General features: G+C 40.2%; 1 protein-coding gene across 5 annotated transcripts in view; it reads right to left on the bottom strand.

The window, feature by feature from the left end:
• Nucleotides 1-27,279, bottom strand: part of KCNG2 (potassium voltage-gated channel modifier subfamily G member 2) — a 48,597-nt gene that overhangs the window by 8,519 nt on the left and 12,799 nt on the right. For 4 of the 5 annotated variants that reach the window (XM_081014219.1, XM_081014218.1, XM_081014217.1 and 1 more), the window contains one exon: nt 4,794-5,626. In XM_081014219.1, the coding sequence (XP_080870345.1) occupies nt 4,794-5,549 (756 nt within the window). In that variant the 5' untranslated portion in view covers nt 5,550-5,626. Of the gene's footprint in view, nt 1-4,793; nt 5,627-17,461; nt 17,601-27,279 lie in introns of those variants that run through there. The other variant, XM_081014220.1, reaches the window with a different exon arrangement.

The following is a 27,279-nucleotide window of genomic DNA, read 5'->3' as shown; positions in this document are numbered from 1 at the left end:
AAGCATGCAAAAGGAGGAACCCATTGCCACACTAAGGTGACCCTTCTGCCAGGGCAAATGTTTTGGCTTGCCTGTCAGAACAATCTCCCACCCCCTCTCCATGTGTGTCATTCTGGCGGTTCTCCCAACACTCCTAGAGTTGATTTTGGGAAGCACATGGGGGAGGAGAGGCGGGGAAAGCCCTGTTGAGCAAGCAGGAGTCCTTGCGCGTGGGTTCTGCCCGACAGGACTCATTAGTTGAATCCTGCTCAAAGATTATATCTGGCCCTGTGAAACTGTGACAAGTGTTGATGTGGGCACATAATTATGTTCATATTTAAAGGCTTGGACTGAGAAGGAGAATTAGAAAATTGAAGTGAATGCAAGATAGAACTACTGTGAGCATGGTCAACAAACCCATATCAGAAAAACATTTTCTCTCATTGACTTTAGTTCTGTACAGTAAAACCAGTGAAGTGTCCATTTTGCTTTATGCTGATTACCTAGTCCTGCTCTCTTTCAACAAAACTGGACTCAGAAGGATGCTGGTCAAATTTGGCCAACTGTAAAAAAGAACACCTAAAAGTTAAATATGCCAAAACTAAGGTTGCCCTATTCGGTAAGAGGGTTACCGAGTCCAAGTGGACATTAGATGGTCATACACTCGAGCAAGTACATAGATTTAAATACCTAGGATTACTTATTGATGAAAAGAGTTCAAGGAAACCCCATGTGGATGCAATTAAGCTATTACAGTGGTACCTCTGGTTACGTACTTAATTCATTCCGGAGGTCCGTTCTTAACCTGAAACTGTTCTTAACCTGAAGCACCACTTTAGCTAATGGGGCCTCCTGCTGCCACCGCGCGATTTCTGTTCTCATCCTGAAGCAAAGTTCTTAACCCGAGGTACTATTTCCGGGTTAGCGGAGTCTGTAACCTGAAGTGTATGTAACCCAAAGTACCACTGTATCTGTCCCCTCTACTGGACAGCTATACAGGTTCTTCCACTTGAGGGTGGAGAATTTAATCAATCCAGCCATCAAGATCTACGTGTCAAAGATCATCGCACAAATGCTTTGTGGGGCTGAGATGTGGGGAAGCAGTATCAAATAAGTAAAACCACACTCCTGCAATATCTCTCCCGTTAAAATCAAGTTTCCAGTTTCAAGATGGCAAAGTGTCCTGGCTATTTGTGGTACCCTCTGTAGTTTAATTTGTATCCAGGAATGTTTGCTGAAGCCAGAAGGATGAGGCTCTAAGCCATGCTTCCTGCCAGTGAACTAGAAGCCTAACACTTCCTCTTAGATACAGTCTGTTTCAAGTGAGTCATCTGGCTCATGAGTGACCTACTGCATGAAACTAAGCAGCAACCAATCATTTTGACTGAAAACATACAACTGGAGCGAGCTTTGGCTTTGGCTCGCTCTTCTGTGCCAATACTGGCAAAGGCATTCCCTCTTCTGTTAGTCCCAGCACTACCATTGAAAAGACACAAATTGACAGGAGCTTTCTCAACAAAGGTTATAAAGCAACCACTTGCCTAAAATGTTAGGCTGTCATTTTCTTTGCAAGGTTGGTTTGACAGAGCTGTTTCCACACTGTGGCAACTCCTAAATCCATATTAGCCTGGGTGCAGTATTCTCACAAGTCCTTATAGCACTATGTCCCAGCTCTTAGTTGTGGTAAAGGGTATTTTTTATTTTTTTTTAAAGCGTTTATTAATTTTCCAATTAGAACATCTAATTAACATATCAAATCCAATCCAATGAAAATAAAAAACTAAAAAAAAAAAAGTCCAATTGTCTTCCAAATTGTAATAATTTTTGTTTTGGCTTCCGACGGTCTGAATTCTGAAGTGCCTTCAACATCATAGTCCTGCCTCTCATCATCATCAATGTTTTTCATAATTCCATATCCGATTTTTTCCTCCACGTTTTGACTCTGGTTATGTGATCCTCATTCATGTCAGAAAACAGATACTTTTTTTCCCTATGGAGTGCAGATTTGTCCGTATATTGTACTGGTAAAGGGTACTTTAGCACTTCCTATTATTTTTGTAGGTATGGTCTACCAAAACAGATGAAGACGGTAGGGATGCACAAATATGCCAACTTCAGTTTCTCATTTTTTGAACCCTAGGTTCAATTCTCCACATTTCCACATCAGTCTGAGATTTTTTTAAAGTCCTCATGAAAATTAACCAGCATTTGCATGAGAATTTATCCCAACATACACTTTTGTATGCAATTTCCCCTAAAATAATGCCTTTTTGCATGTTATTTTCACTAATATACACATTCTTATGGACACTTCACCCCAGTATATGCAGTTCTGTATACACTGCATGGCTAGAGAACTGCATTAGAGAGCTGAGTCCAGGTTTACTTAGTTAAAGGCAGTTCCACATATTTTTATGACTTACCAGGGCACAGATTTCTGACTTCTTGGATCCTCAAATTATAGCCTAAACTGATTCACTTAGTTACAGTAGATTATATATCAAAATGATATATAAACAACAGAAACCATTTTAGTAAAATTGCCAGTTGGATGTGAAACAAGGTCTGTGCTTGTTTTATGAAGCAAAGCTTCTAGTTCCCAATTCTTAAAACGGAGTACTTGTTTTCACATGCATCTCCTACCATGGCTGCTGCACAAAACAGGAAAACAAGAAGTGTAATAAAGTATGTGTAGTATAAAGCAAAAAATAATAAAAAAAAAATCTGACAGTATCAAGTTCTCTGTATGAGTTATAATGGTTAATACCTACAAATCTTCCTCCTCTAACACAGTGTCCAATTCAAGACTACTGAACCACATATTCCTATTAAAATTTCATTAATTGCAACAGTTTTTCACTTGTAAGTTGAGAAGAGAATCTAGCAGCGAGGCTCCTTTGCACAGATGTTACTTAAACAGCATCGTTCCCATTATAATAAACGTTGATATGGGCACACAGTACCTTTCTCTGCATAAGTAATAGGCCAGCTAGGCAGCTTCTTCTTTCTTTCCTTTTCGGCCTTAGTTTGGGGGAGGAATTGGTGAATGTTAAATGCAAAGTTTCTTTTGCTAACCAAATTTCTTCTTTCTCTCTGCTATTCAGAACCAGATGCAGAGGTCAGTATTTCTTGAAAAGCAATGGGTAATCAAAGCCAAATCATTTTGGTAAAAAAAGATACCAGAACTTGCATATTGAAAAGATGTACTAAACTAGTAAAAAACAAAACAAAACAGCAGACAGACAAATAAATATATTTATTTGCTTGTCAGCTGTGTAAAACAGTGGTCGGAAGACAGTTAAAAGCAAGCCATTATTATTAATCAAGTGAAGCAGGCAGGAGGTTGCTTAGTTGGTTAAAAGTATTAAGAAGTGCCTATCTCTTCTATTAGTTTCCCAATACCACCTTAAGTATTAGATGGCTGCCACGGGTCTGAAAAAGCAAAGGAGTCTTGCCCCCACTTTCACAGGACAACACGTCAATGGTTGCTGCTGAATCTGCAGTTACATGAGATTCTGCCACCAGCTGCCCCTTTACAGCAGAATCAGACCCCTGAAAATCAAACCTTTGTAGTATGGCAGCAACAGGTTAGGATTTTGATATATGTGGTAAAACGATGTTCCATTTTATGCTTTGCCCTGGCATATCAATAAGCAGTTTATCACTGCTCTAATTAATTAACTATTTGCCCTTTGTTGCTTGTCACCATCAGTTCCAATAATATGCTACTTCAAGGATATTACATTTTTATACCAGCTTATTATCATAGACAATTTGTTTTATCCTGAAATTACTTTTTGAAACTTTGTCAGCAGTCACTGCCCGAGGACATAATCACCTCTGGAGTGCTTCAGGCTGTATGTGTGGGATAAATCAGCCTCATATAACCAACATGCTTAACACTGATTAATGAATGAAGGGGTTAAGCACCATAGAGCAAGCTGTCCTGCTAGGCTTAGCCAGGTCACATCCGCTCACATTGAGAGGAAGGGCTACCAAACTCTTTGTTCTCCCACTTTCCACCATCCTTCTGCCCTGTGAACCTTACCAGTAAGGAGGTCTAAGCAGAATGCTCCAAGCTTAGACCACTTGGAGCAAGCCATCTTTGTGTTTCTATACAAATAATTTAGAAACTCCTACCATTCTGGAACCTAAGTTATACTGCCTGTCTTTTCTTGCTGCTGTATAGGAAAGCCTATGAAATCTGAACTTTGAAGAGTTTGTAAGTAAACCGTTTTAAACTTACCAAATGTGTGGTCTTTTTTGTGCTGAGGGAAGCGGCAAACTTTGTAAGCAATTTAGAAGGGGATATTTTAAAGGTCTAACAGCATATTAAATTTTGCAAGGTTTTAAGTAAGAATTCTGAAAAACAATTCACTTAAAACTTGTCAGAATTTTGTACACATGCAAGCACTCAGTCTCCACTGATTCTAGAATGAACTGTTGTGTGTATGCAGCCTGAGTAGACACACATTGGATCAAGGAGCAAAGTCTCAGTCAACTCTGCTTAGACGGCATTTCAATTTCTCAAAGCTCTTTCTGTCACAAGAAAAGAACCTTTTGATCCAACCAAAGGTTGCAATACAACAGCAGCAGCTAGGCAACAGAACTTTGGGAGACATCTGCTCAAACTAATTTTTGAAATTTAGTATCTCCATAATAATGTACTAGGTTTCATCTACAGAAAACAGAAACTGATGCACCAAACATGGACTTATCGGGATGTATGCTGGAGATGAGGTGGAAACTTCACCAGCACTTTATGTTATTTTCAGCATCATTACTTTTTATAAAATGCATTTCTGTTCACTTACCCGGTCTTCTTCTTCTCTGAGATCTGGCATGGTGCTAATACAGAGACTAACTGCAGTGATGGCAACAAAGGAAACGGATATGCAAGCAAAGATCTTTCCAGGGATCCCCGAGTGAGGATTTTCCACCATATCCCTGAGCTTTCTCATGCAGAACTGCAAACGGCTACTGTCCTCGAAGGCACATTGTGGCTCTTCACTAGCTAGCATTTCCTCTTCAAACAGGGCAGCCTCCGCCATCTCTTCCTCTTTTTGTCGCAGCCTTTTTTTACAGCACCACTCCAGGTGTTCCTCTTCTATCCCCCAGTAAACCAGCTCATCTTGGAAAGAGAGGGCACACATTTCTCTCAGCAGCCTGAGCTTCCCAGCTGTCACAAAAGTCATGATGGTCCTGAAGGCACATGGGTTGCGGTCAAAGAAAAACTCGTTGCAATTGACATCATAGTCATCACAGATATCCATGATCTCTTCGTAGTTGTTACACGATTTTAACTTCCCAAGCCTGGTCAAGGGGCAATTCTCTAATGTGGTCCATGGGATTCTGTATTTGATGCCACCTACATTGATGATCACATACGCAGTTCGGTCCTCTCGGTGGGCAAAGCAACACAAGTCTTCCCCAGGACGCAGAAGTGTGGCCTTTTTGTAGAAGAATCCTTTCTTTGCCTGCACTTCGCAAAGTGTCTCCAAGTTGTTGTAAGAATATGAGGTGAATTCGGGATCTGTGGGCCCAGGGAGCAATGCCATTTCCTGATACATTTGTTACGTTCATGGGGGTGCCTAGCCTATTCAAAGAAATGGTAGTTTCTTGACTGGTGGGGACACAAAAGGCCAGTCTAAAAATAAAGCAAGAGTGGCAGAGTTAGCGTTTTTATATGACAAAACAAATCTCATCTGCATTTCTTAAAACTTTGAGCACCTCTGCTGGGATCATTCTAACTTCCTATTGCCCTTAGAGAAAAGGAAAACAGGATTTTTGAACATCTGAATGTAGCACATAAAATAAGCAATGACACATCATTTGCAAGAGAAGCTTGCGGGATCAGGAGCAGGAGACCTGCAACCAGCAAGGTCCAAAGCATGGGATGATACAATAGACACACTGGACAAACATCTTGGGTTCAAATAGACCACAACTTTATTGATTACAAATGTAAGTAGGCTTTGACATAGGCAGTGGGTATGTACAGTGGGACCTCGGGTTACAACACCTCGGGTTACAAACACTTTGGATTACAGACTCCACTAACCCAGAAGTAGTACCTCAGGTTAAGAACTTTACCTCAGGATAAGAACAGAAATCTCACGCTGGCAGCGGGAGGCCCCATTAGATAAAATGGTACCTCAGGTTAAGAATGGTTTCAGGTTAAGTTCATAACCAGAGGTACCACTATATCCTGAATCATTCAGCCCGACTGCTGGTTTAATATTTTGCAGGGTCTGTCCTGGGTTAAGAATCGCTATGTGACATACATCCAATACGGGTGATCCCTCTAAGACCGTCATTCAGCTGGGGGGGGGTGCTTCCATGGCCCATTGGCCTCCTTTGGACATCTGGAGAGCACCTGCACCTGGACCCCTTTAATGGGTTAACCCCAATTACCTGAAGCAGGAGTGGGTGGGCTCCCAGCCCCCCCTCCTAGATTAAGGCTCCAGCCCAAGGATACCCGCCATGAGGTAGGCAAAACTGCCTGACAGGCCCAATTTGTCCGCAGACAAAATTCTCCCTGGTTCTGAATATGCAACCAACTATTTCCATAGAAAGGTCTTATGAAGGACCTGCCCTCTCACCTTCAGGCAGGACCATATGCTACATAGGATGGGAGGATAGGGAATCCAGGTCCAACTGAGCTGGTGAGTCTGGGTGATGCTTCTTTATATGCCTCATGAGCAGACCCAAGTGAACACTAGGGGCTGAAGTCTTCACTCAGGTCCACAATGAAAGCCATGCCCCTTTACTTGCCCATGATAACTCCATTTAAATACATGCCCCAGCAACCCACATGGCCAGAGGAGAAGGGAGTCTTGTCCCCCCCCCCAAGGCCGTGTGGGACCAAAAGTTTGTCCCTGGCTCGGACTGCGATCATCCTGGGTTGCAGTCACCACTCACCATCAGTAAGTGGTCCTTAAAGCTCATCTACAATGACAAAAGGTACTCTAACCATCCATTAACTAGTGAGATATACTGATGTAAGTTTGTGGAATGTGATTTATTATATAGTGGTACCTCAGGTTACATATGCTTCAGGTTACAGACTCCGCTAACCCGGAAATAGTACCTCGGGTTAAGAACTTTGCTTCAGGATGAGAACAGAAATCGTGCTCCGGCGGCGCGGCAGCAGCAGCAGGAGGCCCCATTAGCTAAAGTGGTGCTTCAGGTTAAGAACAGTTTCAGGTTAAGAACAGACCTCCGGAACGAATTAAGTACTTAACCCGAGGTACCACTGTATTGTGTATTCTTTACTTTAAAAATATTATTTGTACATGTACTAAAAATATTTTAAGCATTTAAAGTAATTTAATCAAACCATCTAAACAATAATGTTTACCTAAACTTGCTTAAACTACACAAGACGAAATAATGTTTAGTCACTGTGACAACATAAATGTATTAATGAAGAGACAAAAAGCTGCCCTAGACCAATTAAGCCACACAATGCAGAGCACAAGTGGAGTGGAAACAGCAAGTGTCATAACTGCAAAGTGCATGAAGAACAAACAAGTCCAGACAACTTACATTAGGAAAGGGCACTGTCAACACAATTGCATGCTTCGTCTAAGATAAAATATTCAGAGCTAAATATGTGGGTGCCATCTTTCCAATGTATTCCTTGCATTGTATCTCAAGAGTTGAGAAGACCAGAACATGATTTCTTTTTTCCATTTCAGCATACTTAGAACAAGTGTTCATGTATCTAAACACCTAAAAGAATATGGTAAACAATCTTGTTTTGGCATGAATGCTGATGTGTGTATATTTTACTTTACAGGTATGTCTGGCTTGCTACTTCCATTCCACAAACAGTGATGATTATAGTCTTTCATTTGTGTATATAAACTTAATGACAAAAATGCATTAGATCTACAGCTGTTTTACATCTTCACTCCACAACCTCAGGCACTTGATAATTTAATTCCCAATATTTTAAAAACACAGGCATGGAGGAAATGCTAAAAAGTTGCTGAAGCACTTGTTGCTGTTATGAATGGAATGTTTCCTGCTGCCAAATATGACTCAAAATATAAAGGTGGGAAGCAAAATTACATCCACTGACCTATGGCCCCAACCTATATTCTCAAGGCAGGGGTAGCCAAGGTAGAGTCCTCCAGATGTTAGCTTACAACTCCCATAATCTCTGACTAATGTAGCCAGTGGTCAGGGAAGATGGAAGTTGCAGTTCAAATCCATCTGGAGGGTACCACATTGGTTCTAAAATACAGGAACTGCTATTTGCCTTTAGCCAGGGATAGCCAGAGAAGATGGGGACTCTCATGGAACTCTGGCCCTTTTTCTTCCTACCAAACAAATTTCAGTCTTGGAGTACCTATATCTGAAAAAAATAATAATAATAATCCATTGCATTGCTAACAGATAATTGACCAGTTAAACCACAGAGCCTAGGACTTGCTGATCAGAAGGTCGGCGATTCGAATCCCCACAACGGGGTGAGCTCCCGTTGCTTGGTCCCTGCTCCTGCCAACCTAGCAGTTCGAAAGCACGTCAAAGTACAAGTAGATAAATAGGTACCACTCCGGCGGGAAGGTAAATGGCTTTTCTGTGCGCTGCTCTAGTTTGCCAGAAGTGGCTTAGTCATGCTGGCCACATGACCTGGAAGTTGTACGCCGGCTCCCTCAACCAATAAAGCGAGATGAGCGCCGCAACCCCAGAGTCGGTCACGACTGGACCTAATGGTCAGGGGTCCCTTTACCTTTGCCTAACATGTTGATTGTACCTTGAAGTTAACTTCTTCATGTTACTTCCCCTTAATCTAGATGAAAAGGAGCATCCAAACAGTTCAGTTGGGCTCAGAGGAACTTTGCAATATGAATACTAATGCAGCGCTATATTTATCAGCCACATACATGGAAGCCTGCATCCACATACAAATCTCTTTTGGTAGATCAAGGCAAATGTCTGTGAATAAGAGCCATTCTACTCTTAATATGACACTAACCTAAAACAAGCTTGAAAGTAGATACATAAATTGCAGGTTAACATACATATACAATTCTTTCTCTAACATCAGAATACAATATACTGTAAGCCTGTTCAAGCTTATGAGCAAGAGTCCCATGGAACAGAATGCATTTCAAAACACAGTTTATTTTGTTGTGATTTAAAGCCACAAACATGAAACATACATAAAAACCAGAATGTGAGGAGTTCTCTCCAGAGAAATAGGAGAGTTCATTCGGAGTATATGGTAGCCTGCAGTGATTAGTGTCATATAACAGCATCAGCTAGGAAACATTATTACTCACAATAAGCAATTTCTATATCACACTATCATAACATTGATTGATTCATGCCCTAGCAGTAGCGAAACATCACAGAAGCTACCGTACTTTTCCGTCTATAAGACGATGTTTTTTTACCTTAAAACAACACTTAAAAATTGGGGTAGTCTTAAACATGGGTAGTGCAGAGGGAAATGATTTCTGTCTTGAGTAGCAGATTGTCACTGGTGTTATTGCTGCGACAATGTCTGTTTGTGATTGGGCGCTGCTGCGGCAATGTCCGCTTGTGATTGGGCGCTGCTGCGACAATGTCCGCTTGTGATTGGGCGCTGCTGTGACAATGGCTGCTGGTGATTGGGCTCTGCTGCGGCAATTGGGCGTGGGACTGGCGGCTGCTGGTGTCGATCGGAAATATGATAGGAGGTTTCTACGTTGCGTTCGATCGCAAGCGTTTGGAATTTGGGTGAGCTTTTTTCCGGCATTTCTCCCATTCTGGATAATCTCCCCCCATTTTCTTAATATTGAGTCCCAAAAATTAGGGGGTGTCTTATCCATGGGGGTATCCTATAGACAGAAAAGTATGGTGATTTGAGGACAAACCTTGGGTAGTACTGAAGTTGCATCACTAACCTAAAATGCAAAAGCTTCCAGGTGTATCATATAGGATGCTGCAAATGAAATGGATTACAAGTAGAGATACCTGTACTAATAACATGCCCAGATCTATGCTAGCAGGACTTATTTTATTTTCTGGCACTGCTCCCCAAGATACAGTTGCATCATGGCACCAAATACTACCATACAATAATTCTATCACGCACCACATACAAGAAAAATAACTTTAGAGGTATTCCTACAGCAGACCTCAATCTAGTAATCTGAGCATTAGGGCATTAAATTATTTTATTATGGGTTAGAGCAAGTCTCCGCTTTTTGACTTCTCTCAGGGAAAACCTTACTGCTTAGTGAGTTGGTCATCTGTACTGGGCCAATACAATTGGGCCATATTAACAACATGGAAACCCCAGGACTGGTTGACACTTGACGACTGACAGCTGTGATCTCAGTGTGTCTGAGATACAGACTAGGGTTGCCATCTTTTTAACAACCATCTTCTACCTTTTACTGTATCGTGTGGCATACACAAATTAAGCAGGTGAAGCTTTTCCATTAAGTTTATCGATATGCCTCACGAAAAGCCTCACTTGCTTCATTTGTTAGAAGTGCAATGTCACGGCCTCTGAGAAGTCACCAACCATAGTAAACATCTCCACATGCTCACCCACTAAACAAGTGCCTGAGAGTGAGTCTTGTAGGCATAAACTACTTCGAAGAAGATGCCACATTAGAAAAATGTGAAGAAGAAGAAGAGGAGGAGGAGGAGGAAAGGAAAGTCTGTGAATGTGAGTTTGTAGAGTGGTTTTACAGCAGTCATTCAAAGAGCTTTGTGTCACTGCTATGCCCAGTATAATCCCTTTCCAAAAGGCCACATTTCAACTGCCCTGCAACAGTTGCTGGAGTTGGAACCAGAGGCTAATTAATAATTTGTGGTTGTAACAAGTGAGAAGAGGTCATGGCTGTGTTTCTGCAGACCTCCACAGGCCAAAGGCCAAAACAACATGCTTCAGGCAGACATAGCTAGGCAAATACCTCATTGTTGCAAATGGCGGTAGAACTTCATTCTAGCAACATCAGGGCATAAGTCGGAAGCATGTCATATTCTCCAGGGACCCTTGAAATAGGAAGGTTACCTTGTAACTGATGAGTTTAGAAACAAATCTTCTGGTTCAAGGAATAATCAGGGTCTTTCACAAAACACAAGCTGATTATTCACATTTCACCTATAATTTTCAAGGCTTCATTACTAAAGGGGCATACCCTCTATACAAAGAGCATTCATCTGTTTGGAAATATTGCCTTCCACTTCCAACTTGGAATGCAATAGGATGGAAGAAAACATCATAATTTCTTCTTTAGAAATAACAAACTGAACCTGTTATAGAGGCCTTTTTTTTGTAAAAATCTCTGTGAGTGACAGGGTTTTGTTTCTGTGCATTTATTTTCAGCTGCAAAGGATATGTTGTTTCTCAAAAAGCATATATTGTTCTGCTACACATACTGAAATCACTCTGTGTCAGTTCAAAATGCCCCACTTCATGCTTGCCAAGGTTTTTATTCCTCTCACCCCATCGATGGTGTCATGTTTGAAAATCCTATTACAATTGGGGGAAAATAATCTGTGCTTTCAATTCCTTCAAACAAAAAAACCAGCCAAGCACCTTCTTTTGAACAGATGTTACTAAGAGATATGCTGTACCATAATGTGAGACCTAGTTCATGATATAAAAAAGAGATGCATTCAGAGGAATCTGTACCAAAGGCACACACACATCCATTCAGCAACCATGACCTGGAAAATCTTTAAGTACACAAATTCAAAAACTGTCATCTGATCTTAGAGACAGTTCTTCTCCTTCCATGCATGCACATATATCTAGTGTGTTGTCTGAATCAAATGTCTGTAGATGGGAGAAATATAGATTGCCCCATCCAATCAATTTTTTGAGAAAGGTTTTAAATCACAACATAAATGTGTTCAGCTGACCCTAGCAGCAAGAAAGGCTCTCATGAACCTGAAACAGCTTGCATGCAGATTAGGCTGCATGCACAATCCTATTTACAGTGGACCACCAATTATGCAAGGGTTCTCCGTCTCTTGAGAAGAAGCAGTGATGCTACTGGCTAGAGGTAAAGTGAGTGGCAGTGCCTCACCATGCTTTTACTGGCTACCTCACAACTTTCCCCTTTTTGGAAAGGAAAACTCAGAAAGCTCCTACTTCACACCCCTGATAAGCATCAGTTAAGCAGGGAAATGAGCTCTTGAGTTGGAACTAGGGGTGGATAAATTGGTCAATTCTTGTTTCTCATTTTTCCAATCTGAAGATCAGTTCTTCCAAATGTGCACATCAGTATGCATTTTGTTTTTTTTTAAAAAAAAAGTTCTCATGAAAATTCATCAGCACTTTAGGGTGGATTTCTCCTAATATATCCTTTCTGTGTTCAATTTTACCTAATGCACATATTTCCAAAGCAATTTCCCTTAATATAATGCATTTTTAATGCTATCTTCACTGTGCATTTTTATGCACACTTTAGCATAGTATGGACATTTTTGCACACGTTCTTGCCCCTCCTTTCCTTTATCTAAAGAAAACCTAGGCTGTCCATAAAGTACCGGTAACTTAAACTACAAAAACAATTCTGCACATTGCCAACAGAGGTGCAGGTTTCCACCCCACCCTACCCCAGTATTTAGCGCTGTCCGTCACATATACAGCTACCTCCTTGGTGGGCAGAAGTTCATTGGTGTGTCCAAGGTATAAAGAGATCCTGGCTCCCTTGGTAACAAATTCGCATGGCATGGAGAAAGCGGATAGAGAAAATGCTCTCTCCCACTCTCATAATACCAGAACTTGTGGACATCCAAAGGAAGTACTTATTCATGCAGGGCATAGCTAAACTATTTGCTTTGTAATTGAGACTGCCAGTGTGGTGCAGCGGTTAGGAACGGTGGACTCGTAATCTGGTGAACCGGGTTCGCTTCCCCGCTCCTCCACATGCAGCTGCTGGGTGACCTTGGGCTAGTCACACTGAAGTCTCTCAGCGTCACTCACCTCACAGAGTGCTTGTTGTGGGGGAGGAAGGGAAAGGAGATTGTTAGCCGCTTTCAGACTCCTTTGGGTAGTGATAAAGCGGGATATCAAATCCAAACTCCTCTTCTTCTATGGAACTCGCTCTCACAAAAAGGCAGTGATGGCCACCAACCTGGATGGTTTTAAAAGAGGAATGGGCAAATTCATGGAGGACAAGGCTATCAACACTTGCTAGCCACAGTGGCCATGTTCGACCTCCACTGTCAGAAGCAGTATGCCTCTGAATATCAGTTTCTGGGAATTGAAAGTGTTCAGGGTACTGTTGTGCTCATGTCCTGCTTGTAGGCTTCCAAGCAGGCATCTGATTGGCCACTGTCAAAACAGGATGCTAGACTAGATGGGCCATTGGCTTAACTCAGCAGGTTCATTCTGTGCAGGAGAAGTGCATTGCAAAATTCAGAGAAGCATGAATGTTGAAGGATGGCTATGTTTTAGAAAGTGTGAATTAGGTAGGTTCACCTTTATATGTGAACTGAATCAAAATTTTCCCCCAACCCTAGTTAGGACAAATATCTAAAAACCTAAACAGCACCTGCAGAAAACTTGCGGCTTTTGCCTAAGGAATGTAAATTATGACACACTTTTAATCCCATTTTTAATAATTTTAATTGTAAATTTTATCTTACTGTTTTATAGGCTGATTTTTTTAGATTCTGCTTGCCTCACATGTGTCAGCTCTATTAGCTTAACCTAAAATCTAAGTCACCGATATGGTGTTAATGAACTTTCCATATGCAAGGACAGAAGGAACAAAAGCAGTTAAATGGTGGGCACCCTAATCTTTCACTAAAAACAGCAGAAAAGTACTTTGAGCCCTGTGTGCTGATTCTATATAGTTAGCAGTGCACATTATGAAGCTAGCTGACATTGTAAAAGCTTAAATGACTTCCTTTTTAAAAAAAACAACAGGGAGAGATATGAATGCCTTCCCGTATTTTATGATTCACGAAACTCCTACAGTAAATTGCTAGCTCTGTGTAGTGCTTATGGGGGCATTTTTGTGGTGGTAAATGATAGCTGCAAGATCTACGAGGGAACCAAAGTGCGAAGAAAATAGTGGATAAAAGTGGATAAGCTTACAATTATTTCAAAAGGGAGTGGGCAGAAAGAGCATTCTGCTAAACCTCTGGTGGTCAACTAAAGAATGCAATCTGGAAGTCTGACATATTATAATAAGCCAAGATCCTTTAGTGGTTAGCAGTGTACTTACAGAAGCTGTCACTATTAGTGGGAAAGGAAACAACAGGCAAGTAATCTCGTGAAAAAGTCTAGGAAGCATGCATCAGTGAGGAAAGATGATATACATGAAGAATATGATGTTTGCTGGGAAATCAGCAGAGCTAATTTCCTAGTAAAATATATTCATGATTGAGCCATAACAATTAAAGCCTACATCCTATACTGAAGTCAATTGTGAAACTCCAGGGACTGAACCATAACTCTACTAAGATATTTTACAAATTATAACCAACCAGCATTCTTGCGGTTGCCATTTCTCTAATAGGTGATATACTCTCCTTCCCAAGCCCACCTCTCAAAGACGGCTGCCGCAGAGGAAGAGATAAGAAGCAGGACAATTCCACTGGCTCTGCTGAGACACTAACGACCTTTGACTCTACCTCTCGCTAAACCGTCACCTAGCAGCAGCCATTCCACCAGGTTACAGAAGAGGTGGACGGTAGCGTTATTTCCCCCTGGAAATGCACAAATCTTACGAATCCGCATTTCATAATGCACAAAGCCATATTTAATAAAGCACAACAGCTTGAATTAAAACCCATTTAACCATTCTAAATAAATCTGAGTAGCTAGACATAAATGCTACACAGGACTGGCTATAAGAATGTTGGTCTTAATCTTAACAGTCCTATGTACTTTTTACATAGTTTAAGAGGCACACGTAACCTCTTAAAATGAGGACTGCACTACGCATGAGAAATGCATTAAATTTTATCTTTTCCATTCCTGTTTTCTAAACCAAGCTGCAGGCTTGTAAATATCATTATTTATTCAGTAAATGTAAAACAGAGAAGCAAATAAGCAAGCAGCTCACATTATGTCCAATAGAATATCAGTTGCCAACCTTTGGGCCCATTTCCAAACTGGATAAACTCCCATGAACACTACATTCACCACAACCTATTCTGTTGGCCACAATCAAATGCTTCTTACAAGCCTTCTTTTTTGGACCATAAAGAAGGCTGATCGCCGAAGAATTGATGCTTTTGAATTATGGTGTTGGAGGAGACTCTTGAGAGTCCCATGGAGTGCAAGAAGATCAAACCTCTCCATTCTGAAGGAAATCAGCCCTGAGTGCTCACTGGAAGGACAGATCCTGAAGCTGAGGCTCCAATACTTTGGCCACCTCATGAGAAGACTCCCTGGAAAAGACCCTGATGTTGGGAAAGATTGAGGGCACAAGGAGAAGGGGACGACAGAGGACGAGATGGTTGGACAGTGTTCTTGAAGCTACCAGCATGAGTTTGACCAAACTGCGGGAGGCAGTGAAAGACAGGAGTGCCTGGCATGCTCTGGTCCAGGGGATCACGAAGAGTCGGACATGACTAAACGACTAAACAAGAACAACAACAAGCCTTCTTTCCATTTTCAGCAGGGAGAGGGGGCACCAAGGGTGTAAGAGAAAGTCTCTACAGGCACCCATAGGTACCATGTTGGCAATCCCTAGAGAAGAATATGAATTTGAGACACTTTGGACACAAATACCTTTTAAATGCATGAAAATTGCACAGCACCAGACCTTGCAGGATGGAGACTTTTATCTATATATTTTTGGAGAAATTTAAAAGGGGTTCCTAGGCTGGATATAGACATGTTGAAGAAGTGATTCAGTTAAACGCATTGTAAACTCATACAGGGAAATCTGGTAGGGAAAGACGGGACTCCACAGCGCCATCTGGTACACAGTGTTATATCACATATACAATGCATATAAAACACTTTTTCTTTACCAATCTAGCTGAGTCCCTAGATTGGAAGTATCCCTCATTGGAACCCAAAATAAAGGGATGCATGTTCCAACTGAAAATATAGGCCTTGACTGAAAGACAAATGTGCATAGGTTCAGCCTCAAAAATAAGGAGGCGTTTGCGAAGCAATGTTTCTTATACACTCCCCAAATACACCTGTGATTTCTAATCACCGATCAAAGGATCACAGAAATCTTAGCAGTTGTAACCCAATGTCACCATCCTAAACCTATCAAAACCATTTAGCTCTTCAGAGGAGCCCTCATCATAATATCATCTAATCACATATACTCATTTTTCAGTATCTCTATTAAGATTTTGACTAATTTTCCTCTTCATTAAATATTTACCAATATCCTCTTTCATCTGCCTACAAAACAATTCAAGATTAAGCACAATTGCCTTGCCCCTCCCGCTCAGAAGTCCCGATTTAAGTGGGACATCCCGAAATTATAGAAGCCAATCCCAGCTTCTAATTGGATCCTGGAATGTCCCATTTTTGGGTCTGGCACTCTGGAACATGTCAGCTGAATGCCAGTCCAGAAAAAAGTCCATTTTTCAGTACAGCGTTCTGGCACAAGTCAGCTGGCTTGTGCCAGAATGCCAGACTGAAATGTGCTCGTTTTTTCCTCTTGATTTTTGGTCTCGCTCAAGATCTTCCTAATTTTGGTTCCCAGGCTGTTGGGAGGGTATGCATGCCTAGCTGATCCCCCCCCCCCAACCCGGCATGCATACAGTGCTCACTATGGATTCTAATCTTTTCAGTGTTCCGGAACAAACACCCGCTAAAAATGCAGTACCTGAAAGCAGCTAGTTCTATACTGTAAAAGGTAGGCAGGGGCCTTTCCAATTTAGCTAGGCCATAGGCTCAAAATAAAATGGAATCATCACAACAATGCAGTTTTATGAAATTAATATTTTATCCATCCATGCAAATAGATAAACCTACAAAATATTACGGAACGGGTTTTTTTTTTGGGGGGGGGGTGTCCCTACCTACCTACAGAACATTCATTTTATTTACTCAACAGATATTCACATTATTGGGTCCACTTAAAACACCGCATGCTTCCATTCCAATCCTAAATCGGCACTGAAAATACCAAGGATCTTATCTCAAGTGTGAGAGATGAATGCAAAGATGGTGTGTCTACCATCCAGCTCCTACCTTTCTGCATAGCAGATGCCTCCCATTTGGACACAGGAAGATCTAAAATGTTTTAGGAGGATAGATCTTTTTAAGAAAATCAACTGAAGCAGCAGCTGCACCACAATATGACATACTAGAAGAATCGAAGTCTTTCAGGCAAAAACTCCAGAAATTAAATCCTAGATAAAGAAGGACAAAAGCCCAGACTATACACTATTGATTTTTTAAAAGCAATGTAGTAGATAAAAAATAATATCAAAAGAATGCTTAACAAAGAGGTGCTTATACCTCTAGTGTATGATGCTTGACTAAGAAGAGTAACATTGGCAAACATGCACCATGTTCTGTCAAATCACTACTCACCCATTTAACACAGTGCTCATTCACTTCTACATAAACTGTAATAGAAAGCATATTTTGCTGCAGGGTGTGCATCCAAGGGACTGATACTTTCTCTGTATCCTGAATAAGTTGCAGACGTTTTCTTGTTGGAAGGACCATGAATAGAAAAAAAGAGTGTGTGTTTTGCTGGCATTCACTTAGGCCTCATTCTACTTTTACACATGGCTGTTGCTCAGATACAGCAGAAATATGTTCTATTCAGGCATGCAGTTATTATTAAATCTAATGAAATGCAGTTTATTTGAGAAATTCAGATAGGAATGGACACCATGAAACAACAGTAGCTGAAATTGTTATTTTAGTCGTGTCCGACTCTTTGTGACCCCATGGACCAGAGCACGCCAGGCACTCCTGTCTTCCACTGCCTCCCGCAGTTTGGTCAAACTCATGTTGGTAGCTTCGAGAACACTGTCCAACCATCTTGTCCTCTGTTGTCCCCTTCTCCTTGCACCCTCCATCTTTCCCAACATCAGGGTCTTTTCCAGGGAGTCTTCTCTTCTCATGAGGTGGCCAAAGTATTGGAGCCTCAGCTTCAGGATCTGTCCTTCCAGTGAGCTCTCAGGGCTGATTTCCTTCAGAATGGATAGGTCTGATCTCCTTGTAGTCCATGGGACTCTCAAGAGTCTCCTCCAGCACCATAATTCAAAAGCATCAATTCTTCGACGATCAGCCTTCTTTATACAGCTTAGGTCTAAAATAGCATAAAATTAATTCCCAATTTTCTGATACTACTATCTCTTTGTTGTTACAAATAAAAAATGGAGATTAAAAGAAAATCTGGTGCTTTCTCTGCACTGCCATTCTTATCGTTTTAAACAGCCGTGCTTATCATTTTGTGAAATTTCCTCTGCTAAGATCCAGTGCTACTATTTCCCCTTTTCTAACATCAAAGTCTTACTAATTCTCGTATTTGTGCCCCTGAGAACAAAATATATATAAACTGAATGTGGGCCCAGCATGCATTCTTATTTACCATCTTAACTTGCCATTAAATATATTTATCTCACATATAAATTAGCTGTACAAGTGAAAATGCAACCATTTACAATTAATTATTCCTTACAACAATGAGATGGCAAGGAAGCTACTGTCATACTCAAAGAATAAAGGACAATTGTTACCTACTTAATATTATTAATTTCATGCTGTGTAAGCACTATAGTTAAAAATGTCCAAAACCATAAGTTCACTGCTATTCATAAACTACTTCATTACATTTCTCATTTCGTAGCCTTGCTTTTTATTTCTATCAAATATCTGCAAAGCTGCCCCTATCATCATCTTCAGATTTTCTGATGAAGTAATGAGTTATGCTAAATCTGTGGCCCTCCAGATATCAATGAATTCCAGTTTCCATCAGCCCTATCCCAGCATGGCTGATAGGAATAATGCAAGTTGTAGTACCACAGGTTCTCCAACATTGCCATAAAGCTATATCCTACACATGCACATAACATTTTTATTATTATTGTGGAATAGTAAACAAATGTTTTCAAAAATACTGACACCCCCCCCCACACCCTTTTGGAGCTAAGAGGCAGCATATTTACTTGAGTTATTTATTGAAGATATTTAGGGCAAAAGCCCTCTCAAAGCAGCTTACCAGATAAAAGCAAACAATAAAACACAACTAATAGATAAAACCAGCAGTAAACCACGAAACAACAGCAGCTCAACAAGAGCATTTCAAGGCCAAGGAGAACAGTGTGTCTTCAGAGGTTTCCTAACACTAGCATTAAATACCAAACATGTATTAAAGCAACAACTAAAACATAATAAAATACAAAACACCAAGTCAAGAGAATTAATCAACAGCAGCGAGAACTCTGTACTCTGAACTCAAGTCACACCAAACATCCTCAAAAAACTAAAAAATTGGAGACAGTCTAATTTCCCTCACCCCAAAAGAGGAATTCCTAAAGCATTGGTTGAGAAGGTCCAGTTCTGATAACTCCACAACCGGGGGTAGGGGTGGGCGACCCAAATAAGAGCTTCTCAAGGGATCTTAAAATTGAGTATATTCATGTGGGAGAAGACAGTCCTGGACGCAGAACACAGATGGCTACAAAAATCAATGCACAATGCACAGAGTGGAGCTTTCAGGACAGAACTCTTGGAAAGAAATTAAGGGCCCATTCTGAGCAGAATGAGAAGGGGTGCCCCCAATTTAGCAAGGATGTGAGGAGGACCTACCAGACATGGTGGCCAGAGATGTGTCATGCAGAGGTACAGTGGGAAGGGAAACAATCCCAAAATATTGCACCCCGTTATGGAAGATTCCCAATTTCAGACTGCTGACTCCCTCTCACTGCAGCCACAAAAACTGCAAAGTTTGGTAGGGATTTTCAAAGGAGCATGGGGGCTACAAAGGGGAGGGGGGAAATCAGTAAAGCCAGCTACTTAGGAAGGGCAGACCCATTAAATCTAGTCCTTGCTGCCTCTCTTCTGCCCCCATTTTTTCCTCTAAAACTTTTGAAAATAGCTGTTCATACCCTGAGCAGCTAGCACAGAGGATTCCTTGCTGCCATTAACCTTGAATGAACACAGTGTAAGTCCACCTAGGAGCATCCCATCTCTCCCAAGGCCAGACTGTATGGGGGGGGGGGAATAGCTTTCCCTATGTAAGCATAGGGGGTAGCCGTGCTTTTTTCTGCATAATTCTCTCCGGTAGTGACAGGATGACATCAAGCCTTCTTATTCCCAGGACGACTTGCTCCATGTTCATTCAAGGCAGCTGGCAGTCTTGTAGGCTAGCTGCTCAGGCTGTTGATGGCTGGTAACGCGATTTTCAGAATTTTTAAAGGAAAAAAATCAGGGGCGGGTGGGGAGAGACAATGGATGCGTGCAGCTTTATTTGAGAGATCGCCATAACATTTTTGGAAAGTAGCTTCATATAAATAACATCCTGTTTTAGTTTGTATGTCTTGGAGATCGCTAGCTCATAGGCAATCATTTTGTAAAGAAAAGAAGCTTGTTTTTCTTTCCAGCTTTAATCTCTTACAAATTCCCTGAAGGATCTTAAGGTCAAACTGGAATCATCATCAGCAATAACCATCTGCAGGTCAAAAGCTGCCTCGCTATTCTCCATATACATCCTTCACGAGGCTTGTACAATCATTTTTCGAGTGGGGTTGCAAAGATATACCTAGGGGCATAATTTCACAAAACTGAACCACACAGCTGGCCTTCCCATAATATACAAGCCATATAGTACCTCACTGCTCAGTGATAAAAGTTTTCTAAGTTTAAAACTTCTGTTTAAGAAACTTTATATACAGCAAATTAGTATATCATGTCTATCTTTGATTTGGAGCCCTCTCAAAGAAGCATCTGAGTTCATCAGTCGTATCAACAAATAATTTTTAACAAGATAATTAAGCCAGCATGGATAACTGATAGGAAACTGAGATCTAACTATGATTGCTAAACAATATAAACCAAGGAAATACAGAATTGATATAACAATCCAGATCTTCTTGTTCACCTTGCAGTAGGTTCACAGGTACTTTGGTTGATTTCCAGGGCTTTTTTTCAGCCAGAACTCACCGGAATGCAGGTGGGCGCCATTGCCATTATAAGAGAACTATAAGCACTCTCTATATATATTCCAACAAACTATTCAGTACAAGATCTATAAGGACTTATAAGCTATACCATCAGCAGAACAAGGTAACAAAGGTGTGATATCAGAGTGGACAGCAGGAAGTTGGGCATTTTTAATGCTTCCTCATGTTAACAAAATAAAAAAACCCCACCCAAATTCCTTCCTATATGAATTACATATAAAACTATCTCTCTCTCTCTCTCTCTCTCTCTGTGTGTGTGTGTTATCAAGGCCTAGACAAAAACTCCTGTCTGAGAGCCATCTTTGAGTGTGTGCCTTCTACACCATGCATCATCCTGTTATTGTACAGTAATCTAGGAAAGCCATACTACTAATGGAAGGTAGACTCAATAAGGCATTTTAAACTACACTTTAAAAATGCCTTATTGAGCCCATTTTGTAAAAATGGCTTTATTACCCATTGCTCCAAGGGACACTAGACGGCACACGTAGATGGATCCCTGTCCATCCTCGTTGCCTTCACAAGAAAGATAAGATAAAGCTAAGAGAGAGTTAACTTGGCCCAGTTTGTTCTTGCTCACTGGGGAAATATCTAGAAACTTCTAGCATTCTCATGATTTTGCCAAAATGACAATGGAAACCTATTAACTATTCATGATTATGTTAACAGTAGACCATTTTATGAAGAGAATATAATATAAACACAAGCTTCAGCACATTGCAAGAAATCTGACATAGAACAAGTCTGAAAAGAAACAATAGTCACTCTTCTGAACAGCATATTTGGTAGTTACTATTTAAGAACCTCCGACACTGGCCCAATCTGTCATTTTTTCCATGACTTATTCACAAATTATGGCTTTTCCTTGGGGTTTATCCCTGAAGCCTTTCTCATGCATGAGTATAGGCAGCAGAGGTTTAGGATCAGAGTTTTACTTCTCCTAGATGGGTTACCTTCCCAGGTTGACATCTGTCCCTCATTACCCTCTGCAGCCTTCTTGACCGTTAGACCCACTATTGGTCTCATCTGCTCAATCCAGCATTAGAGGAGAGTACACAATACTTCAGCATCTGTCAGGAATTGATTTACTTTAGAATTCTTTGTAATACAGAAGTCCTTATAAAAAGTTTGTGGCAGATTAATGCATAGCAACAATCCAACAGGGCCCAGGTTTTATAAAGAATTTTATAAATACAGTATTAGCAGTTTTAAATTTATATCCCTTGTTACACAGATGCAAACTTGCAAAGTTTGCCATCTATGCAGTTTATTTATAAGCAACCAAAAGCAACTAGCCATGTTTAAAAAAGAAAGGAACTCATTATACTCCTTCCTTTATTGTTTAAAGAATATTGCAACAGATGCTGTTTATTGGTAAAGCATACCTTAAGAGTTTGAAAACTGAAATACATGCTACTGTTAAGTAAAGAAGCTGTTGACGCTTTCTTAAAACCTTTTATTCTGAATTTCAGTTCACAGGCTGGGGCTGAGTGTGTCCCTTCTTAGTCCCATTGCTCAGATGTTATGGTTTTGCACATCAGTGAAAGAACTAGGCCAAAACTCAGCTCCATATCAAGCCTGCTTGCTCTTCTGAGACAAGAAACTTTTGACATATGGAGGAAATCAAGACTACAGCTCTCCCACTTCTGTCCTGAAGAAATGTTCAGTGGACTGAATGGCCTTTATATACAAAATGGGAGCATTACCCACATTGCTGTCACATCCAAACAGTACATTTAAAGCAATCTTATACCACTTATGCTACAGTTTCCCCAATACAAACCTGGGAACTGTAGTTTGTTAAGTGTCTCCTAACAGCTCTCAGCACCCTTAACAAACTACAGTTCCCAAGAGTCTTTGGGAGAAGCCAGGATTCTTCAAGTAGTATAAGAGTGCTTTGAATGTATATTGTGGTCTGTGTATGTATGTAGCTCACTTCTAAACCAAGTACAGTATAAAGGACAATGTAAGAACATCAGACACCACGATGCAAAGGAAGGTATACCCACTGAAATTAATAAATATGACTAAGTTAGTCTTCTTAATTTCAACAGATCTACTCTGAGTTGAATGCCATTCAGTCAGTCACAGAATAATCGTAGAGAGCAAGGGAGCTAAAAGTTTACACAAATAAGTATATCTGCATACACAATATTTGCAACTGCATCATTTATTCTAAGATTAGCCCTGTTTAGGGAAGTTTTTAATGTCCGACATTTTCTTGTATTTTTAATGTTTTGTTGGAAGCTGCCCAGAGTGGCTGGGGAAACCCAGCCAGATGGGCGCGGTATAAATAATAAATTATTCTTATTTATTTCTTATTCTTATTATTTTCTTGTGGCAAAGAATTTAGACTTCCTATTTTGCAGAACATAGTAATGAAGGAGGAGGAACAGCAACAGCTGAGCCTTGTGTTTTTATATTGTAAACGGCCCTGTGATGATCCTCTGATGAAGGACAGTATAGAAATGTAAAAAAAAAAAAAAATTTTTCAAAAAAAAAATCTTTACCATCCTTTTTATAGCACTTCTTGCCAAGGCACAGTATGATAACCTGAACTTCCGAAGGACTGTTAGTTGCATACAGGCCAGGCATTCAACAAAATGAAAAATCTATGTGAATACCAATTTCTGTCTGTCACTGTGAAGTCATCTTTGTGGCTTCGCCTGGGCCTGCTGTCTCCTCTAAGCAGATTTGGTTTAGATTGATGTGGCTTAGCCAAGGAAGGCAGACAGGCAATAACCAGGTTACTGACAAAGGGAAGGAACAAATAGGAAGACTGTTATTAGTTTATTGTAGCTTTTATGGTGAAGTTAACTATAGTGACTAATGTGCAATGGCAGCTACTTTCAGAGACGACTAACAATATGGCTGTGAGCTATCTGGAATGTCTTAGAAACAGATATTAAGTTCACACTTGCCAAGCTATTAGCACATGAAAACAATCTATTATGGGTCACCACACTTCTGTGTTCTCCAGAGAGAACAGTGTGTGAACTTGAAAAGAAAAAATCTGCAAAACTAACCAGGTTTAATGCTTTAATTTCATTTCAGGGTTTTATCAGCTGCTCTTCAGTTTCCTTCTTGAGTAGGATTTGTTCCAAAAGCAATTATATTTTCAGAGTTAAATGTTAATATATATGGGGAGGGAAAATGTGTAAATCCTGCCTCCAGCAGCAGCAGCAGCAGCAGCAGCAGCGAATGGCTGCCACTTGCTAACCAGCCAGTACAAAATGGGCTTGGAGCAAAGAATTCTGGACCAAAAAAGGCCGGTGAGGATTTACAGTATCACAAGGGGGCCGCTTGTTCTTGTGCAAGTAATTTTATATGCTTAAATGAAGGGCACACGTAACATTTTTAAATAACTGTAAACCACAGAGTCGTTCACATTTTATCATTATTCTAATTTATTTCTTGCAAATGACTTACAAGAAGGCAATGTGAATTCCTTGTAAATTTGCATCCGGCTGCAGGCCAATTAACACCATCTGTGTATAGATGACTACACAAATTAATCATTCCAATCTATCCATAATTATTTTTCCTGGACATCTTGTATGATTAACCAGAAGAGAGGAATCTGCACAGGTGCCACAGCCTGATGTGGGAAGAAAGGGAGGGCACAATAATCTCCAATGTTTGGGCTTGCCTGGGAAAAGTCCTTCGGACTATTCTGTTGAAGACATAGAATGAATGATGGTAAAAGTTCAGCCAAGCCAATCTCTCTCACCAAAGAATGTTCAGGGGTTAAGCGACTGTTGTTAACCGGTCTCTGCCAATCCCCCATAACTAACGATTTAAAGCAGGCAATATGATAATTCTATATTTTCTCCCAGACCTTCTGTTTCCATGAGGTCTGTGCCCTTAGATCCTAAACCAAGTTGTATGTTCTGGCTCACTTTCTCTTTTACGTCTTTACATTATTGCTAAATTTGTTAAAATTTATACGTGGGAGCACAAAACATTCTGTCATTTGTTAACAGAGTCCAATGTTATTATTAACAATATTTTATCTACAAAGTTCCAGTCAGCAAATATGAAGACACAAACCAATTTCCCTTGCAGATGGAAACACTGAGGCAATATATACCCTGCAGCCAGTTTTTGGCATTCACTTTTGTTGTACCTTTAGGAAATAGCTTTTAAATGACTTCTCTTGAAATCTCTGTACATTTTCTATTAAAATATATAACAGTTTTCGATCCAACTTGTGATTTTCTTATATTCAGGTAACAGGGGAAAAATGGTCTTCATGAGAGAATAAGATGAAGATCTAGTTACGTAATAGATTTTATTTCTATTTTATTGACAGTTTGTATCAAATATGCGTGTTGTGGGATTTAAATAAGCATTCTACAGCAAACGCTGGATAAATACAATGCTTATTAAAATTATTGGATAGACTTATTGGGATAATAAAGCTCAGGGGGTTTGAATAATTTACAGCTATGAGACTACAGTAGATAACTATTTTATTATTTCCAAAAATTCTTACCGGAGTTAAAAAAAACCCTATACCATTATGATTTGGTACAGAATGTTGTGGATGTGCTGACTGCAGAGAATTAGAGAAATAAAATGGGCAAAACAATGTATCTGCTGGTGCTCTATATAAGTTAGGGTGCAACCCTCCCCTTCCAAGGGCAGAGAGGGTGTTCTGCTGCTGATATTTTCCCTTAACTAGCAGTGGAAAGCTCTGCCACCATGGATGCTCCATTGGCGATGCTCCATAGAGAGGCGAGTTATAGGAGCATGTCTGGAGCAGATTCAGGGACCCCCAGGACAGGGAAGAAAAGGAGCACTGCCCTGAAGCTGGTGTGGTTATTTCCCTGCCCTTTGGAACCAATATTCTTCGCTATTGCATCTACAAAAATTATTAGATTTGAAGTCTGCATCATGTAATAGCAGCATTAAAGGTAAACATCCTGAACTTTAAAATGCACATTTATATAAATTAGAGAGCAATTTTTAAACTTTTCAGTATGACTATAATGAGGCCTTCCTAAGTCCTGCTTGTCAACAAACCTGGTTTTGAGGTTCGTATGAGGTTATGTCAATACCACATAAGAAAAGCCAGTGTGGCAGGTGGGGAATGGAAGAGAGGGCAGATCAAGGTCGTCTATTGCAGAGGGTAAAGGGTATATCAGTAATAACACAGAAATATAACCAGGTATGTAGGTCTTCCTACATTTCACTGATAAAGTTATTATTATTAATGTTCTTGTTAAACACTGGAAGCTGGAAGCCTTTGGCAACTCTAAAAGAAAGCATATTAGATATCAAAATTAAAAGCTAAACAGACTTTAAAGTATTCCTCTAAGGACATCCTATCTACTTCCCAAGAGTTAACGTTTATAATATCATCAAAGGCATTTTGTGAAAACTGGGCGAAAGCCAAGTTTTCATTGTACCTAATATGAAACAAGACAAAAGAATCCAAGGCCAAAAAAATTAAGGTTGCACTCCTATTCACAATTAACTGAAATGAAGTTAATTTGTTATCCACTATTGAACATAGTGGATACTCTTTTAAGTAAATATACATAGGTTTGTGCACATAATCTTAAAATTAAGATTTTAAAGAAGACAAAAGACTTAATTCTGCATTTGGATCCCCACCCCTGTTCTCATTTGCACAATTAACTGTCCCATCTCCACAATAAATAGTCTCTCTCTCACGCACATACACCATATACTCGTTCCAGAGGGATACTCTTACTATCACTTGTAAACTGAATTGGAGAAAAGCTAATTGTGTTAATTAGCCTACCAGTGTCAAGATGCCTGGTTACAAACAACAATTATTTGTTTTAATGAATTATCACTGTGAATAGCTTAATAATTTAATTATCACAATTCCATATACTGTCTGACCTGTGTGTTTTTTTTAATAAAAGAAATGTGGCTATATGCCCGTAAATCTGGCTGATGATGGGCTGTATTTTACCAATGTTTCTTGCTGAAGATTCTTAAGGTGCTGTCACTCTCTTTCAGCAACTGATGCTATCCTATGATCTAATGTAAGACATTACAAAGACATGATAAAGTTCCAGTGCTCTTTACCCGTGGAACCTCTAACTGTGGAAGATGCAGAAAGCATGGGACAATACAGACTCTGAATAAATCAAGCATTTCTACTTTACAACCTCATAGAATTACTGAAGGAACTCTCTGAAGTCCAACTAGACATTGTTTAGCTTTCCTGTACTCATT

The sequence above is a fragment of the Podarcis pityusensis genome, assembly GCF_964106645.2.
Source record: "Podarcis pityusensis genome assembly, chromosome: 7".
In the NCBI taxonomy this organism is placed as follows: Eukaryota; Metazoa; Chordata; class Lepidosauria; order Squamata; family Lacertidae; genus Podarcis; species Podarcis pityusensis.
This window is presented reverse-complemented; position numbering and strand designations above follow the sequence as displayed.